Here is a 17,500-nt window from a genome sequence, read left to right as displayed (position 1 = left end):
AAGGCAGAGATGAGAAGGAACATGAAGGTAAAGGAGAATGAGGCAGGTTTATTTCGTGATGATAGGCCTACCAGGAAGCTGTGTGAGTTTGGTGATATGTATTTTTGATTTTGCACTAGGAGTTAATCTATCCTTTAGCAAGAATGACACAAATGTGATAGTGTAATTCACGGGCAGAAAGTTTTACTTTATACCATGACGTAACACGCTATATTGAACTCCATTTTCAATACTATTTTTATGTTGTCTATTTTATGCCTATGTCACCTATATTGACGAAAGCTGTTAATTATACACATGCAATTGTCACATTTATGCAACCGCTTGGGAGCCTATAAATACCTGTTTTCGGGCTAATAAAGTTGATAATTGAAGAACTAGTCAAGGACTCATACGTTTATCAGGTGAGTCATGTTAGTGGCCCGCCAAGTGCCTTGAACACTTTCAGGTTGATACGGGGGCCTCTTGAGAGTGTGACCCCGTCACTCCCAGACAGGTCACGTTCATCTGGTAGCCACCAATGGATCTGCTATCCCCAACCTCAGTTATGAGAATCTGATACTGTTCTTTAAAGGTGGTAAGTACCATTGGAATTTTATTGTTGCTAATGTTAAAATGCCTTTTATCGGGAAAGATTTTCTCTCCCAATTTCCCTCAGAGTTAACGCTGCATATCAGAGCTTAGCCCATTATATACCATTGTCCTCATTTGAGGACACCTGATAAATTATCATTTTATAAAGAACATATTTTTGCAATTATAAGCAAAAATTTAATGAATTATCAAACATTTCATATAGAAATTATGATCCAGTGATTTATATTTAGATATTTTCTTGGGGTCTACTTTCGGTGAAAAATCAAGCTTCAGACATACCACCATTCAAACGTAAAAAGCGAATACAAGGTAGACCATTATTGATTAAATATATATATATATATATATATATATATATATATATATATATATATATATATATATATATATATATATATATATATACATTAATTCTTAAAGGCTGGATATATCATATTAATCATATTGAAAATCCTTCCCATTGTCATACAGCGAGCCAGAAATGTTTGAAATATCCTGTCCTCGAATGAGGACGCTGGGATAATGTCATATATACATGTGATGTTACAAGTCCAGACAAGATTATTGCAGTTGTTCAAGTTTCAACGCGGAAAGGAGTAGACGTCTGTTTACTTAGACATGTTAGCCGAGCAAATGATCATTTCAGCACAGATCATCATAGACAACACATCAAGAAGCTGCATTGGAATATTCACAAAGGTCAGTACCCTATTATGTTATAATGAATTATTCTTGTTTTATTTTTTTCCTGAGTTTCATAGTTTTGTTTTTTTCTACTTATTTTGTTGTATCTGCTTTATTTCTCATTTCTAGTGTGTTTTTTGTTATTTAATTACCTACATAATTACCGATCTATGTTGAAAACTCAATATATTATTTTTTAGGTGAACTACTTTTTTTTATATAATTTCCCATTTTATGTCATGCACCGAACATCCACTCTACCTATTTTATCATATTTATTCATAAAACAACTGGTTTTTTTATTTTCATAATCGGAAAGTATATATATATATATATATATATATATATATATATATATATATATATATATATATATATATATATATATATACATACATACATATATATATATATATATATATATATATATATATATATATATATATATATATATATATATATATATATATATAGATAGATAGATACATACATACATACATACACACACACACACACATATATATATATATATATATATATATATATATATATATATATATATATATATATATATATACTGAAACCGAATCATAGATCTTATATCTTATATTATGTTTTCTTCATTACAGATGGCGAAGAAACACTCTGCACTTACAGTTGAGGATGCAATCAATATTCTGTTTCAGGATGAGGAAGATGATGGAATCGAAAATGCTCATGTCATTATTATACCGCCTGACGTAGATGAATTGACCGATGAAGAGGATATCAGTGAAGACATAATAGAGGAAATTTCTGGTTCCTTAGAATTTCAAGTGAACCAACAGGCAATTGAAAACCCTACTAAAGACAGAGGGGCATCTGCTAAATCTTCTAGGAAAAACGAAAATTTTGTAACACCGAACCCATATGGAAACATAAAAATCCTAAATACAGCAAAGTCAAGGAGCGTTCAGAACAGTATAAGGAAAACTTGCAAGAAATAAAAGAGAGCCTTCATAATGTATCTCCTCTGGAACTATTTGAGAAACTGATGTCTCATGGCATATATGACCACATTTTGAAAGAGACGGTACGTTATGCAAGTTCTTATAGCAATAAATGTGAGTCGGGATATCACCAAGTCCCCTCAGAACTCGATTATTGGTCAAGTGAAGAAGATCTTGGAGTCCCTATTATTCAGAGAGCAATGTCAAGAAACCGTTTTCAGCTGTTGAAACGCGTTATCCCTTTTTGCAACAACGATGAAGCCAAGGACAATACAAACGACAGAGGGTTCATAATTAGGTCATTATCGTCATTAGTCAAGGGCTTATTTCAACAATTTGGAGTATTTGAAGAATGCATATCTGTTGATCAAATGATTGTGAAGTATTATGGTCACAATCCTCTAAGGCAGTTTATGAGAGGAAATCATATCAGGTTTGGATACAAACTCTGGGCTCTATTTGGCGTTTCAGGTTACTGTTACAATTTTGATTTGTATTGTGGGAAGAGTTCCGTAGATGAAGGCAACGATGATTTGTTACTTGGAACAAAGGTTGTTTTGAAGATGTTAGTTGTTCTGAAAAACTATAATGCCTACATGGGAGGTGTCGATCACCATGATTGGCTGGCTAGTAAATATGCAATATCTTTATTAGGAAAGAAATGATACTGGCCTCTCTTCACTTGTGTACTAGATATGATTGTGGTAAATGCATGGATCATCCATAAATTTCTGTATACAGGAAAAGAGCAACTTGACTTAGTAAGGTTCAGAAGAGCAGTATGCGTACAATATCTGAAGATAGGTGAAGCAAATAGAAGAATAGGTAGAAAGAGCACAGCCACTAGCCCATCTACAAGAATTGATGATGTTCTGTACGATGGAAAAGACCACGTCATAGCCAAGAGGGAAAATCAGACGCGATGCTAGAAGTCTTACTCTGGGAAGCCTAGGACCTATTGCAAAAAATGTAATATAACACTTTGCTTAGAGTGTTTTGCTCCCTATCACAAGCAGTAAACAAAAAACGGTAACATGTTTCTTTTTCTGTTCAATTGTCTTTCTAAATATTATGCTGAGTAATTCAAGAAGTTAACTTTAATTTTAAAACATTAAAATGGTGAAAAAGAATTAGATAGAGAATATAATTATATTTTATCAACCTAATTGGGAAAAGAATTATGATTTGAAGGTAGTATTACATTATCCCATTGTCCTCAATTGAGGACAGCTTATTATTGCCAAATGTCATTATATCATCCCAGTGTCCTCTTTTGAGGACGGCTTACTGTGAGGTTACTGGAAGAAATAAAATATTCTGACCACCATATATGACCTCTTTCAATCCTAAACATTAATATTTTCCCCCAAAATCATGAACATTTTCAGCCAAAAAAGACTTGGGATATAATGGGTTAGACAATACCTTTATTGCTTGCTCCCTCCGATCTAATTCTCTTCATCAGCATGCCTACGGATGCCTACATTCACCTTCTTACTTTGAATGACGATGTCCTCTGCCCCTAACTATGTCATATTCCCACGGTCCCTGCTGAGTACAGTATCCATCACCACATAAAGATGATGTAATCCTTAATGACAGCAAGATTCAAACATTTTGCCACAGATCGTTTGGCAGCTGCTAAACACACATTCACCAAAGCAGAAGAAAGTGGTCTTTCTTAAAAACCCCAAGCCCCTGCACATCGTCCTTTAATATGCAAACAGAACTAGACCAATAACACCTCCTCAACTCTCCCCAAAATCACTTTGATCACCGGCCTCCTGAAGGGATATTATCAAATGCCCATTAACCCAGAAGATTTCCCTAAGACCTCCATCATCACTCCCTTAAGTACATATAGTTTTAATGACTCCTGCCTCCTCTAGGGTTCATAATATATGGAGCACATTTCACTAACTCATAGATGGTATTTAAATGGACCTTCCCTCTTGTGTATGTTACATAGATGACAGATTGGTATTTTCCAACTCTAAAGAGGACTGCTATATCACTCACACATCATCCTCGATTGCCTTGTAGTCAGGTAAGAGAAGTGTATCTTAGTTGCCAAGGAAGGGGCATTCTTAGGTCATTGCATCAATCCTGAGGGTGATAACCTCTTTCCTGAGAACGTATCACCAGTACATAAGTTCCCCCACCCTCTATCATTAAAGCACTAGAAGCTCTTGGCAATTGCAAACTATTATCATTGGTTTTTGCCAGCAATCACTGCCACTCTCACCCCCTCTGCTACTCTCTCAAGGGCATAACCAACAACTAAAGTGCAGCCCTCCTCAGGAAGCGGCCTTCTTTGACACAAAGAAAGCCATATCAACTGCTCCTGCTTGCACCTAAACCATACAGAGTTCATTACTCTTACTCTCCTCTGATGCCAGTGACATCACTTTAGGGATGGTAGTTAAACAAGTAAACATTGGATAACTCTACCAATTGGTCTTCGTCAGGAAAAAAAAAAAAAAAAAAAAACATTTCAAGGTGAGGTCCAGCTACTCTACATTTGACCAGAAACTTATGGCAGCATATTTGGTAGTGTATCACTTCCTGCACTCTTAGTGGGCATGCCCTTCGTCATTTGCGCAGACCATATAACTTGTGTACCTTCACTCGAGAGTGCGATACATGGTCTGCTCCTCAACCCTAACAACTCTCTGCCATTTCTGAATAAAATTTTACTATCTAACACATCCGGTAAAGTGTTTCCTAATGCCAATGCCCATTAAAAAAAAAACAAAAAAAAAAAAGAATGGTAACTTTCCACTTGAGATTGGATTATTTTAAGGGACCTTGGCAGATGCCCAACAAAAGGACCCCAAGTATCAAACCTACACAACATCCTGCATGACCATTCCTTGAAAAATTTCGCCTTAGATGACTTTAATGATCCTTTCTTTAGAGATGTCAGTACTGGTTTGCCACTCCCTTAATCCATGGCCTTTCCCACCCGTCATGCTGATCTACTGCATCGCTACTTATATCAAAGGTCATATAACATGGCATTACTAAAGATGCCATGAATTCAGTCCACGCCTGCATTTTATGTTAAACTTCAATAGTACACTGACTCATGGATTCGGGTGTAGGCATATTTCATCAATCTTAGCCATGTTCTGTCCATATTCACAGTGACGATTTTGGTAACCTACCCACGCTTCAAGCACACTGTTACCTTTTCATAGTCATTGATCACTCTCCTCGCTGGCCTGAAGTAATCCCTTGTACTGCCTTCTTACTGTCCGGAATGGATAGCAATATTTCACATCCAAGAGCTTATTGCTTCTGATGGGGTACCACCTGCACCTCTCAATTTAGGATATGATCAGGGCATCTTCTCAGTATAACCCTACACCAGCCTACCGCTTAAAACCCCGCCAAAAATATGTTTCTCTATGGCAGGGTACCCTTTTTTGTATGCATGTCTGCTTCATTCGGTAGGGGCAAATGTATGGTATGCACGTCCAGCAAGCAAGGTACATTCCATACCAATAAAAATAAATGGCCCCTCTACATTTTTTTATGCATAATGTACGTTGATTAACTTAAACAGCAAAAGCTGTTGAATTTAATATTGTAATTTCAACCCTATTTAAATACTGTTATTATATTGTTAAAAGCAGCAGCATGTACACATGCAATTATGACCCCTTTGTGACCCCTTGTGTGCCAAAAAATGCCTGTATTGTTTATTAATAAATTTTATTGTTCACGAACGTTCCTTGACTAATACCTTCTTGATGTCCATCACAATAGTGAATGTTCATTTTTTTCTGAAGTCATTGGGATAAATATACAAACATAAAAAAAAATATATATTACATATCATTTATCATTTTATATATTTCAGGAAAATAATATCATTCAGAAGTAGTTGGTATTTACCTTAAGGTAGTTGACCATCATTGTTCCAGCTTCAAGTCTCCAAGGCAAAACCGATTGCTTGAGAAGGTCCTCTAGTGAGTCTATAGGAATGTTTACTCTCGGTACAGTGAGCATCGCAGTCAGGATGCCTCCATATGACGACATGAAAACCAGGGAGGCTATTAGCCAAGTGCTGACAATTACTCTTCCACCATCGTATCTAGGCAGCCATTCAGAGCCTGTGTGTCCCGTGTACAGGATTGGTCATTAATTCATATAATATTGCAGGGAGATATTCATCAATGCTCTGATTTTTAAAGTGTAAAATACATTTGAAAAAATAGGGACTGTTGAATACTGAAAATGTGTAAAGTGGGAAATAAACTTGCCCTGTAACTGATATTTTAACTTGATTCTGGTGTTATCAAAGTATCAAAGTGGATGTATCTTTATCAAAGTAGTTTTGAATTTATGACACAGTCAACTATTGGTATTTGCTTGTTGCACACAAAATATAATTAAAAGTTATATTCAATCATTAATGAAGGAGTGAATGTGCATATGAGCTCTTTTTGTTTCTTGAAATATGATTATAGAGCTTATAAAACCAAGCTTACTCTCTTGCGACATCGTCTGAAGCGCCCACAAGATGGCTTTTGGAATTATGTTTCCTTCTCGCATATCAAAGCATCTTGATTCTGCCCAGACTAAGAACGACATTCCTGCAATGATCCCGATAAGGCTAAACAGGATTAAAAGCCAGACCTAGAACGATACCAGAGACATTCCTTGATTAGAGACAAAAACATGCTAGCAGAAAGACAGCTTAATGGGAAAAAACTGTAAAGAGCTGTTATAAGCACTCTACATAATCTAAAGAAACAGAGGCAAGCACTAACATATTTTGAATAGATATATAAATAAACAGAAAGATATATAAACAGGCAGATGATAATGAGCATAATATTATTGAATTTCTTAAATAAAGTGATAGCTAGTACAAAGAACTAAGCTCAAAGGAATTTGAATAATCGCATAAAATCAAGGTGCAGTGTAAAAAAATTTATTCGGACAAAAGAATATATAAAAAGAAACATTTTGTGCTGTGCAAAATTTCTCTGATCAAAATGGTTTGATAAATATTACTTGAAAAAGTTTTATTGTAATGAATACCGGGCTAAGGTTTAATAAAAAAACGCCAGGGAACTGTTTGAACAATGTGTATTTGCAGTGATAAAAACATTAATCACATATACTTCCCTATATTTCAAATATGATATATTTGTATGCGTAACAAGGGAAGGAGAGTGTTATGATATACGGGTTGAATCTCGAATCATGAATGATATATAACAGATGACATCGGTAGATATGCTCAAAGACAAATAAATTTGCATATATTTTGCGAGGGGTTTATGATGCTTGCGGTATATAAAATAAAATATAGGTACATAAAAACACACACATACGACTCGCTCATGCTATACGCGCAGTCACTCATACACACACACACACACACACACATATATATATATATATATATATATATATATATATATATATATATATATATATATATATATATATATATATATATGATAAATGTTGTACATTTAGAGATGTTTTTCATATATAAATAAGCCATATATTTTTGATGCATCAGTGACTGGATTCTCTTACCGACCTCGGGATCAGAGCCCCAGGTGAAATCATACAAAGACAATAGCTTCTGATCGGCCAGGAATCGAACCCTGGTCCAGGAAACTTGCATGAACAATGACATACCACTTGGGAGCGAAGAAACATTGGCCAAGTGGTATGTCACTGTTCATAAAAGTTTCCTGGACCAGGGTTCGATTTCAGGCCGGTCAGAAGCTATTGTCTTTGTGTGATGTCACTTGGGGCTCTGATCTCGAGGTCGGTAATAGAATCCAGACATTAATGTATTGAAAATATATGTTCTTTTTGTATATTTGAATATATACATATATATATATATATATATATATATATATATATATATATATATATATATATATATATATATATATATATATGTTTATTTTACATTGATTTTTCATATCTGGTTACAACTGGTAGGGTTTAAGGTAAGGAATGTTTTGCTAACATAGCATAGTTTAACTGTATCCAATCGCTGGCATATTGAAGGTATTGCAGCTTTACTTGCGTAAGTTTCAGAGTTTTTGCTCTGGCAAAACCTATGAAGCATTTATTGAGATTTTATCATTTTAGACAAACCCATTAACGCTATTATAGTCATTTTTATATTTTGTAAAGTATTCCCTTTTCAAGAACTTCTAGATGAATGATAAACTTTTGCATTATTTAAAAAATTGGGTCCCCAATAGAAAAATCTATTTTCTGTCATTCGCCCAAAAAATATATTATTATTATCATTGTATATTATTATTATTATTATTATTATTATTATTATTATTATTATTATTATTATTATTATTATTATTATTATTATTATTATTATTATTTCAGATTCAGGTTACAACCAGTCTCCTGAGCACAAGAAATGTGTCCATCACATTCATCATCATTCGTGCTGTTGCCAGCAATAGTCTTTCCTGGAGCAAGGACAGTCCAGGTTTGTGCCGCTTATCTTTACTAGGTTTCTTTTCAGGTCGTTTGGGATTACTCCTAGAACTCCTAAGATGATAGATGTTACCTTCATTTTAGCTGGCCAGAGTCTTCTTATTTACATATTTAGGTTTGGATACCCAATGATCTTCTCTCTACGTTTGTTTTTTAACAATTGTCCCATAGTATAGCTACATCAATCAGATACATTCTGTTTCTAAATGGACTATTATCAATCCATTGATCTACCCAATATCACAAGGTAAGCTTTAAAATTATAGTACCTATTTAATTAATTTGCCTTATATTTTCTAGGTATTTTGGGGGCATATTGCTCTAGCCTACTATTTTCCCATACACGGAAGGCTAAATTCTTTGCAAATCTTCCACATTCAGGCCTTAGTAATCTTAACTTATGATATTTGAAATAAACTCTCAAATAATGCTTGGCATTTACTTTTAAATGGTTGATACACTCTCTTAATTTGCATTTGGGACACGTCGAGGAACGAAAGATTTCGTACATATCGTGTATGGAATGTTTGTGTGTCTATCGAGATTTATTTAATATTCATAAGACTTCCCTTTATTATTTATTACCAGCTACCTTTTCGAGCTATATCAAACCTATGCTGCTTATACTAACTATATGATTATTATCATCCTCCCTCTTTTGACTTTAAACCCTCTTTTATACTTGTCAGACTCATCCTCTTCACTGATACATATCTTTTTTTTTTTTTTTCTTTTTTTTTTTTTAATCGCTATCATTCAATGTGCTTAAAATATTACCCAAGTAGTGTTCCTTCTTCGATGTTGATACGGCCCTTCACTTTTTCACTCCTCTTCCATATTTTTTTATTTTTAGTTCAAGCAAAGGCTTGAAATAAAAAATGGTGAAATGTTTTATTGTTTATCAACATTCTAATAACTAAATAGAATTAATAAGAAAAACATGTAGTAAATTAGGAAGCAGAATTCATGCTCTCATGTTTAATAGTAAAATAGTTTTAATTCTGGCAACATACTGGTGGTTATATTTGCTTGAATGGTCATTTCACATAAGATTCATCTATCTATTTTACCTACCATGGCACTGCCCCCCCCCCCCTTTTGTGAGGTAGCTGACATCCAAACAAAGCCAAAAGAGTTTATTTCTTTATTCCTCCTTGTCCGACAAGGGACTCAGTCGATTTTAGTTGGTACTGCTAGGGAGCCATAGCCCAACCTACCCCGTCTTCCACCCCAAATGTAGCATAATATGCTGATTCGCATATTTTTCCTACCACGGCAGTCACCAAAATGACCCAAGGGAGCAGCAAGTCCTATCAGAACTGTGTCGCAATTGCCCTCCATTCATTTCTTTTCCTAGCAAGATCTTTTACCTCTTTCATGTCTATCCTCTTTCCATTTGCACAAACTTTAGCCTTCCTCTTGTAATAGTCCCATCATTTCTTACATTAATCACCTTCTTCAGCAGACAACCGTGTTCCATCATCTCAAAATGGCCAGACCATTTCAACACATTCATATTCACTCTAATTCCTAATTCGTTACTCACAACCGTTCTCACTCCTACTACTTAGGTCCTAACCCTATCCAATCAAGATGCACGAGCTATGCTCCTCAGATAATCCATTTCAATCTTATTCAATTTCTGTCTCTCCGACGCTTTTATTCCCTACAATGGTCCATACAATACAGATGGTACAATCATTTTTTCATACAAAACTCTAACCCTTTATTCTTTACCACAACCTTCACTGTCCCCAGCACTTTATATCCTTCCTTCACTCTCTGATGTACATCTGTTTCCATTCCACCATTTGTAGTAGCAATAGAACCTAAGTACTTAAACTAATCTACTTCTTCAAATAACTCTGGATTCAACATGACATTCAATATTGTACCTCACAACCTTACTCTTAACCACATTATTTTGCCACTTCCTCCTCTCACACACTTCCAAACTAGGCCACTAATCGACACAGATTCACCCCAAGACTGCAAAAAATTCATTACCATTCACAAACAACAACTGATTATCCTTCCAGTCACCATCACTCTCATCAATCAGTTTCAATCGTTGACTAAGCACTTGAGCATTCACCACTGTTACAACTGCATCAGCAAACAAATTGAACAACCATGGCAACACCATAAATCCATGTCTCAACCCCACTCTCATAGTAGGAATAAAAAATTCTAAAAAAAATTGGATGGATTGGGTTTTACATAAGATGATACAGGAGTGTTAGAAGTTATGCATGGTTGGTACTATTTATTGGTCTTTACTACGTGGGTAGACCTGAATGCAAAGGGTTATCAGAATTATGAAAATTCTAAATCATATTCTTATATTCATAGGAGGCTAATGATATTAAACAGGGGTGCCAGTGATATGAAGAGCAGTTAATGAATTTAATAGGCCCTATATTTTATAAAAGAAAAAAATAAAGTTCAAAATGATAATCAGCTGGTGAAACATATCCCAAATGTAGATAATTATAAGAAATGTTAGGAGATCTAGCAAAAACATTGATGGTTTTGAAAAAGAAAAAAGCACACCTTTATCTACATAAAAAACGAGATTTTTCTTAGGGACTTACCACATATCACTTTCATATAAGTTAAAATGTTGATAGATACTGATCACTACCAAGAGGAACATGCAATCCACTAAATACGTTAGTGCCGATAAACCACTACTCTTTGGAATCTATAAGTCAAAAAATCTATAACAAAATTCAGATCAGTACCACAAACTACTAACTATCCAAATCTGACACATGGGCTACACCATTAACTTGATCAAGTATAACACTGGAGTCAAAACAATCTTTTGAGTGAAAATATTCAGATTATTTATTAACATCTGCTCACTAAATCTAGGTAATGAAGGTCTTTTAAAAGTTGTAAAGTTGTAGGTTTACAGCTACCATAGCCCCATTTACCAGATAAAGTAACTTTACTGAGTTCCCAAATTAGTACCAAAAATAACCTATTATTGTACAGCCAACTCAAAGGAAGTACGATGCAACCTTGAGGCTAAGAAATTGGGAGTTACCACAAGAGCAAAGAAAGAATACCATTTTTCTAAACATCTTGGACAAATAAAAGACTTAATTTCCCTTAACCGAAAAGCTTCTGGAAAACATGAATGCGATATACAGCGTTTTTCATTGCTCTGCTTACTACTAAACAACAACTCAAAAGTGTTACCTTTTTCTTCAGGCAGTGAACGACCATACAAACTTATTTATCTAGAAAAAGTGCATATTTGAGAGTTACCCACCATCTATGTTCCTGAGTTGTATCAAATAACTTTTTTTTTTTTTCATAACACATTGTACGCTAAATATATAAGGAGACAGCTATAAAATCCACTGAAATGGGGTCTGCAATATATTAGAAAAAAATCTCTTAACTTACCAAAGGTGCAAAAGGCTTGACAAATCCAGAGATGTCATTTGAAATTGTTGGTCTTATCATGAAAATAGAGAAGGAGTCACCAGCTACTGGTACAGTGAAATCACACACTTGGTTCCTTTCCTCCGTAGCAAAAAAAGGCCCCAAGGCAAATTCTACTTCCTGCAAAAGGAAAAATCAAATAACTGGGTTTCTTTTCTTGCTGGTCTAGGTAAAAATAAATTTAATATTAAATATATATTTGTGATATTATGCAGAGTATGTATTTTCATCGTCGAGAGATCAGGGAAATAATAAGTAATAAATAAGCGAAAACATCTATGATACTGTATCAAAACCAATGTGGAATACTTTGACAATATATATTTATTATCTTAATTTATATGAAATTACAATCTCTTAGGAAATGTGATTTTTTTTTTTTTTTTATAAAAAGGTTAAGCGCAATTATCAAGTCAGTGAGTAAATCTCAAATCTTACTACCACTTTAAGCCTTTTATAAAACATTGAGCATAAGAAAAACGGATGGCAAAAATCCCGACAACGGAATGGAATAGATTTAAGGTAAGCATCCAAGGAAGATGAAAGGCATAATCTCCATGATAACTGAATTACTAGATAAAAAGATTTTAGATGTATTGATAAGGGCTGTTATCTCATAACTCTTATAGGATATGCAAAGCTGCAATAGATGAATTATATGATTCTGAATCACTACCCTTCACTACTTCGGGATTGAGAAAGTAATATATGAAAGGTAACATGATAGATTCAAAAGGTATTATTCATTACCAATTTAGGTGGGACCAATCTTTAAAAACTATTAGGTCAAATTGTTCTTTTCATTTTCAAATAAATGTATTTCTATTCTTATAAGATATTCAAATAGGGGTTAGTTAAACGACCTTCTTTCCCATATGTATAAATATCATGTTGATTTCTAGAATGGAAAAATCAAGAATGTCCGTAATCGAAATAGAAAAGGTTCAACTTTCACTGTCTAAAACTGTATTATATATAATATGTTTCTAAAATTTCAAAGTTGTTTATCTTTTATTCCAAACTTAATTTTCATTTTTATTACTTCTCTCTCTAGCATGCCAACCATGCCTTTGAAGGAGCCGTTGGGAAATAGTGCAGCCCATAAACCGTCATCTGGTCTCAGGATCTCGTAGCTGACGAAAAAGGAATTAATAAAAAGATTTCAAACAGAATTGACGTCATAGAAATACCAGCAGTTTCATATTTCATATCATGCATCATATTAAATTGGCAACTTGACATTGATCGGAAAAGTGAAAATGTCTGTTCTCATAAGGATTATCGTGAGCTATGCAGCAATCTTTGAGGGAAAAGTGCTACAAGAGAAACCTTACGTAAAATTCATCTTCGTAGAAAACATATCCAAGAAGTATCCCATTGGACCATCAATCGAAATGCTCTTATCTTCTTGGATTTCCAGGTGAGTGTATGGAACCCACTGCAATAGATGAATTACAAAGATGTAGATGGTTAATTCTCTAAACTATAAACTATCTTCTTTTTTTTCTTTGCAGATTTAGGATACACATGTAATCTCTAAAAGGATGACCGAGCTATATAAAAAGAGATAAACTAGTATATCTACAATGGGAGATATCAGAAGTATTCATGTCATGATATCCATACATATTATTCACGGAATATGAACATACCTCTTCAGCAGCAACTTTGAGAAAAGTTTTTTGGCCAGTCATGATAGTCAGTCGAGCTCTCGACTTAATTTTTCGAATTAGTATAAACTAAATGGAAGTAGAATTTTATCTGGAAGAAATAAAGACATAAGTTATATATGCAACTTTTAACTAGACATGGCTACCGTAAGAATCTCTCTCTCTCTCTCTCTCTCTCTCTCTCTCTCTCTCTCTCTCTCTCTCTCTCTCTCTCTCTCTCTCTCTCTCTCTCTCTCTCTCTCTCTCTCTACTAATTAAAGTAAAAATATATATTAATCTCGAGGAATGCAGCTTTGGATTTATATAATTTCGTCTCTAACATATATGCCCTTGCTTACTTATTGGCTGCTTTGACTAGAAATATGAATTACTGGCTATGCTTGGAATCATAATACATTTTAAAGCTGCATGATATTGTTGTAAATATATCTTTGGACATAAGGAAGAACTAATTTGTAAAGATGGAAGTAAAACCCTCAATAAAGATCATGCAATTAAAATTTTTACCCGACTAGGAAGCCATGGCGTTTTCACCTTGTCATCGTGTAACCTACTATTAGTCACTCGAAAATGGAACTTATCTGAACTTTATCAACCTTGAATTTTGTATAAAAACATGGTAAATTCTCCATGCCAAAAATGAAAAGGACCGATGTTTGATTTCTTATAATTCACTGGTTTTTAAGGAAACCCATACGAACTTACGTCAGTACATGGCCATTTTTTTTTTCAGTGATCATAAATTCTATTACCTTCCATTCATTCATGAGTTTTGTATATGCTTCACTAGTTTACTAAAATTCGTATTTTAGAAACCCTGACAAGAAATCCTAGAAACCTCCGTCCATTTTGGTTAAGAATACTGATAGTTTACACTGAAATGATGGCATCATAGGTATGACTTGAGTCTGCATCTCTACAAATATTGTAGGAGTTATCACCATTATAAGAAAGGCTTTTCACGAATTTAGAGAGGCTCAACACTTTTTTCTTAATGAAAGATTTTTTTCAATTTCAAATAACTAAGCTTTTTCTTCCAACTCTTATTGTTTTCAAGGTATTTGCATAGTTATTGATATATGCTTATTTTGAAATTTCACTCGAGTGTTTCTTTGCTAGTAGTTCACCTACTATACACCATTTTGTCCAAATTGTACTTTTAGGCATCACAATCGCCCCGATATAAAGTGTAGTAAAAAACTTTTTATTAGGCAAATAGATCAGATATCTATCTGGTGATAATTTTCATACATTTCTTGAATGTATTCATAGTTGTAATCTGTGGAGCTTTGTTTCTAAAAGATATTAAAAATGAAATATGCTAATTAGAAAGATATTGGTATCAGCTTAACATTCTTGGAAGAGAAAATTATATTTGAATATTATTAGAAGCTGAGTTATCAAGGAAGTGTACAGTTACATTCAAAACTTTGCAGACACTCAAGGGAAATAGTTTGTGAGATGACGGTATTGTTCTCTTTAGAGAACAGATAAAGGGTTGCCTTCTCCAACCTTAACGAATCAAAGACAGCCTGTATTGTCTTTGTTAACAAATGCATAAACATGTCACATATCGAATTGCAGCAGTAGGGAATTCACCATATGAAACTTCATTGTAGTATATAAAAGGGTAGGGTGGGCTCTGACACTCTAACAGTACCAAGCAAACTCAGCTGAATCCCTCGTAGGCTGGGAGGAACAAAATGAAAAAAATCCCTCCTTATTTATGCCTCAAAATTGGAGGAAGTTCCATGGTAAATACACACACACCCAAACACACACATATATATACACACACGTATATATATATATATATATATATATATATATATATATATATATATATATATATATTTACCGTGTTAGATGGTATACAGTTCTAGGCTGTATATCTTAGCAATCCCTGTTTGCCTATACTGTACTAGGCGGTATATCTTAGCAATCCATGTTTGCCAACGGTTATACTTGTATAGGTGGATGAGCAACTTGATGGAGAGATGAGAGCACTGGGTGTGTAGGAAATGCCTCCCTTAAATCTCGCTGAAGTCACACGCAGCAGGGTGACGGATTAGGTTTAAGGCGATGGACAAACTGTCGCTTGGATTTTACTCTTGAAGCCTGGCGGTTAATCTTACTAGAATTAGTATGGACTGGCAGGGGTCACTTGCCTTAGTTAGATAGGCACTGTGCATCACAAGGAACTGGCTATCCTTCGATGTATCTAGCCAATGAATCCTCTATGGATTTAGTAAGTCATGGAAAGAGAAGATGACAGAATGGCCCCCGGTCCCTGGTGTAGGGGGTTGCTAAGAGTCTCCCGGTTTATAAACACTAAAGAAAAATTGTAAATAGGTAATTGGAATGTTAGAACCATGAATCAGATTGGGAAGTTACCGCAAGTGGAGAGATTATAGAGATTACTATTCGATCCAAAGAGCATTACCATGGGTACATAGTGCAGCTTAGGCCTACTAAGAGAATTTATCAAGTAAAGAGGAAGGTGATTTGAGTCCCTCTATCAGACATTTACCAAGTTGGATCCTGCAAAACTAACCATTTGATAATATCCATGTTTTCGTCCACCATTTCTTGGTGTAGCAATAGAGGATAAACTACATGAAATACAAATATCAAGGGGTGATTAATAGTTACTTTTAAAATGTAATAAAGAGACGAACATAATGGAAAAATTTGAACCTGTAATGGGCATATTGGAGAAGCCAATTAATAAAGTGTTCAAGCATGTAAACCAGACATAGATGGAGCGATCTATTACTGAAAAGGGAACTCAAACTTACTCAGTAGAGTAGTTTTTTCTCAACTCTACTTATGCTTTAAACAAAAGTAACTAATTATGATAGGTCAACTAATCCTAGAACCCAAAAACTTTAGACCTCTTATAGATGACTCACAAAATCACCTGGAGCTAATATATCCTCCATCAAAAGATTTTTTTTGTTCCTATGTTCTAAAACCGTGGGTAAAAAGTATTTATCAAGAAAGGTTGAAAATGGCATATGACGCAGTGAAAATAAGAGAAACTGGTAATTTAGAGGAGGAGTGGAAGTCAGTAAAAGAAAATTTTTGGGGGATTGCAAGTGATGTGTGTAGCAAGAAGTTTGTTGGAGGCAGCATGAGGAAGGGCAGTCAATGGTGGAATGAAGGAATGAAGGTAAAAGTGGGAGAGAAAAAGCGGGCTTTTGAAGAATGGCTGCAGAGTAATAGTGTAGAGAAGTATGAAAGATATAGAAAGAAAAATGCGGAAGTAAAGCGCAAGGTAAGTGAGGCAAAGAGGGCAGCTGACCTGAAATGGGGTCAGGGTTTGGGTCATTCATATGAAGAGAATAAGAAGACGCCTTGGAAAGAAGTGAAGAGAATAAGGAAGACTGGTTCAAGAACTGAAGAGACAGTGGAAGATGGAAATGGAAGGTTGTTAAAAGGAGAGGAGGCAAGGAAAAGGTGGGCGAAATATTTGAAAGTTTACTCAATGTTGAGGATAATAGGGAGGCAGATATAATTAATTGCTGGTGATGGGAGATGAGAATGAAAGAGAGATTACAATAGAGGAAGTGAGGAGAGCACTAGATGAAACGAAAGTAG

The 17,500-nt window shown here is 34.6% G+C and overlaps 1 protein-coding gene across 1 annotated transcript in view; it reads right to left on the bottom strand.

The window, feature by feature from the left end:
• The window catches only part of LOC137619032 (glutamate receptor-like), a 39,910-nt gene extending 25,986 nt beyond the window's left edge, over window positions 1-13,924 (bottom strand). The window contains exons 1-6 of the mRNA XM_068349257.1: window positions 13,883-13,924; window positions 13,565-13,668; window positions 13,273-13,363; window positions 12,192-12,350; window positions 6,767-6,914; window positions 6,171-6,388 (exon numbers count right to left, since the gene is read on the bottom strand). Coding sequence (XP_068205358.1) covers window positions 6,171-6,388; window positions 6,767-6,914; window positions 12,192-12,350; window positions 13,273-13,363; window positions 13,565-13,668; window positions 13,883-13,924 — 762 coding nt within the window. The remainder of the gene's footprint in view (window positions 1-6,170; window positions 6,389-6,766; window positions 6,915-12,191; window positions 12,351-13,272; window positions 13,364-13,564; window positions 13,669-13,882) is intronic.
• Between the last annotated feature and the right edge of the window lie 3,576 nt (window positions 13,925-17,500).

This window comes from Palaemon carinicauda, chromosome 1, assembly GCF_036898095.1.
Source record: "Palaemon carinicauda isolate YSFRI2023 chromosome 1, ASM3689809v2, whole genome shotgun sequence".
Lineage (NCBI taxonomy): Eukaryota > Metazoa > Arthropoda > Malacostraca > Decapoda > Palaemonidae > Palaemon > Palaemon carinicauda.
This window is presented reverse-complemented; position numbering and strand designations above follow the sequence as displayed.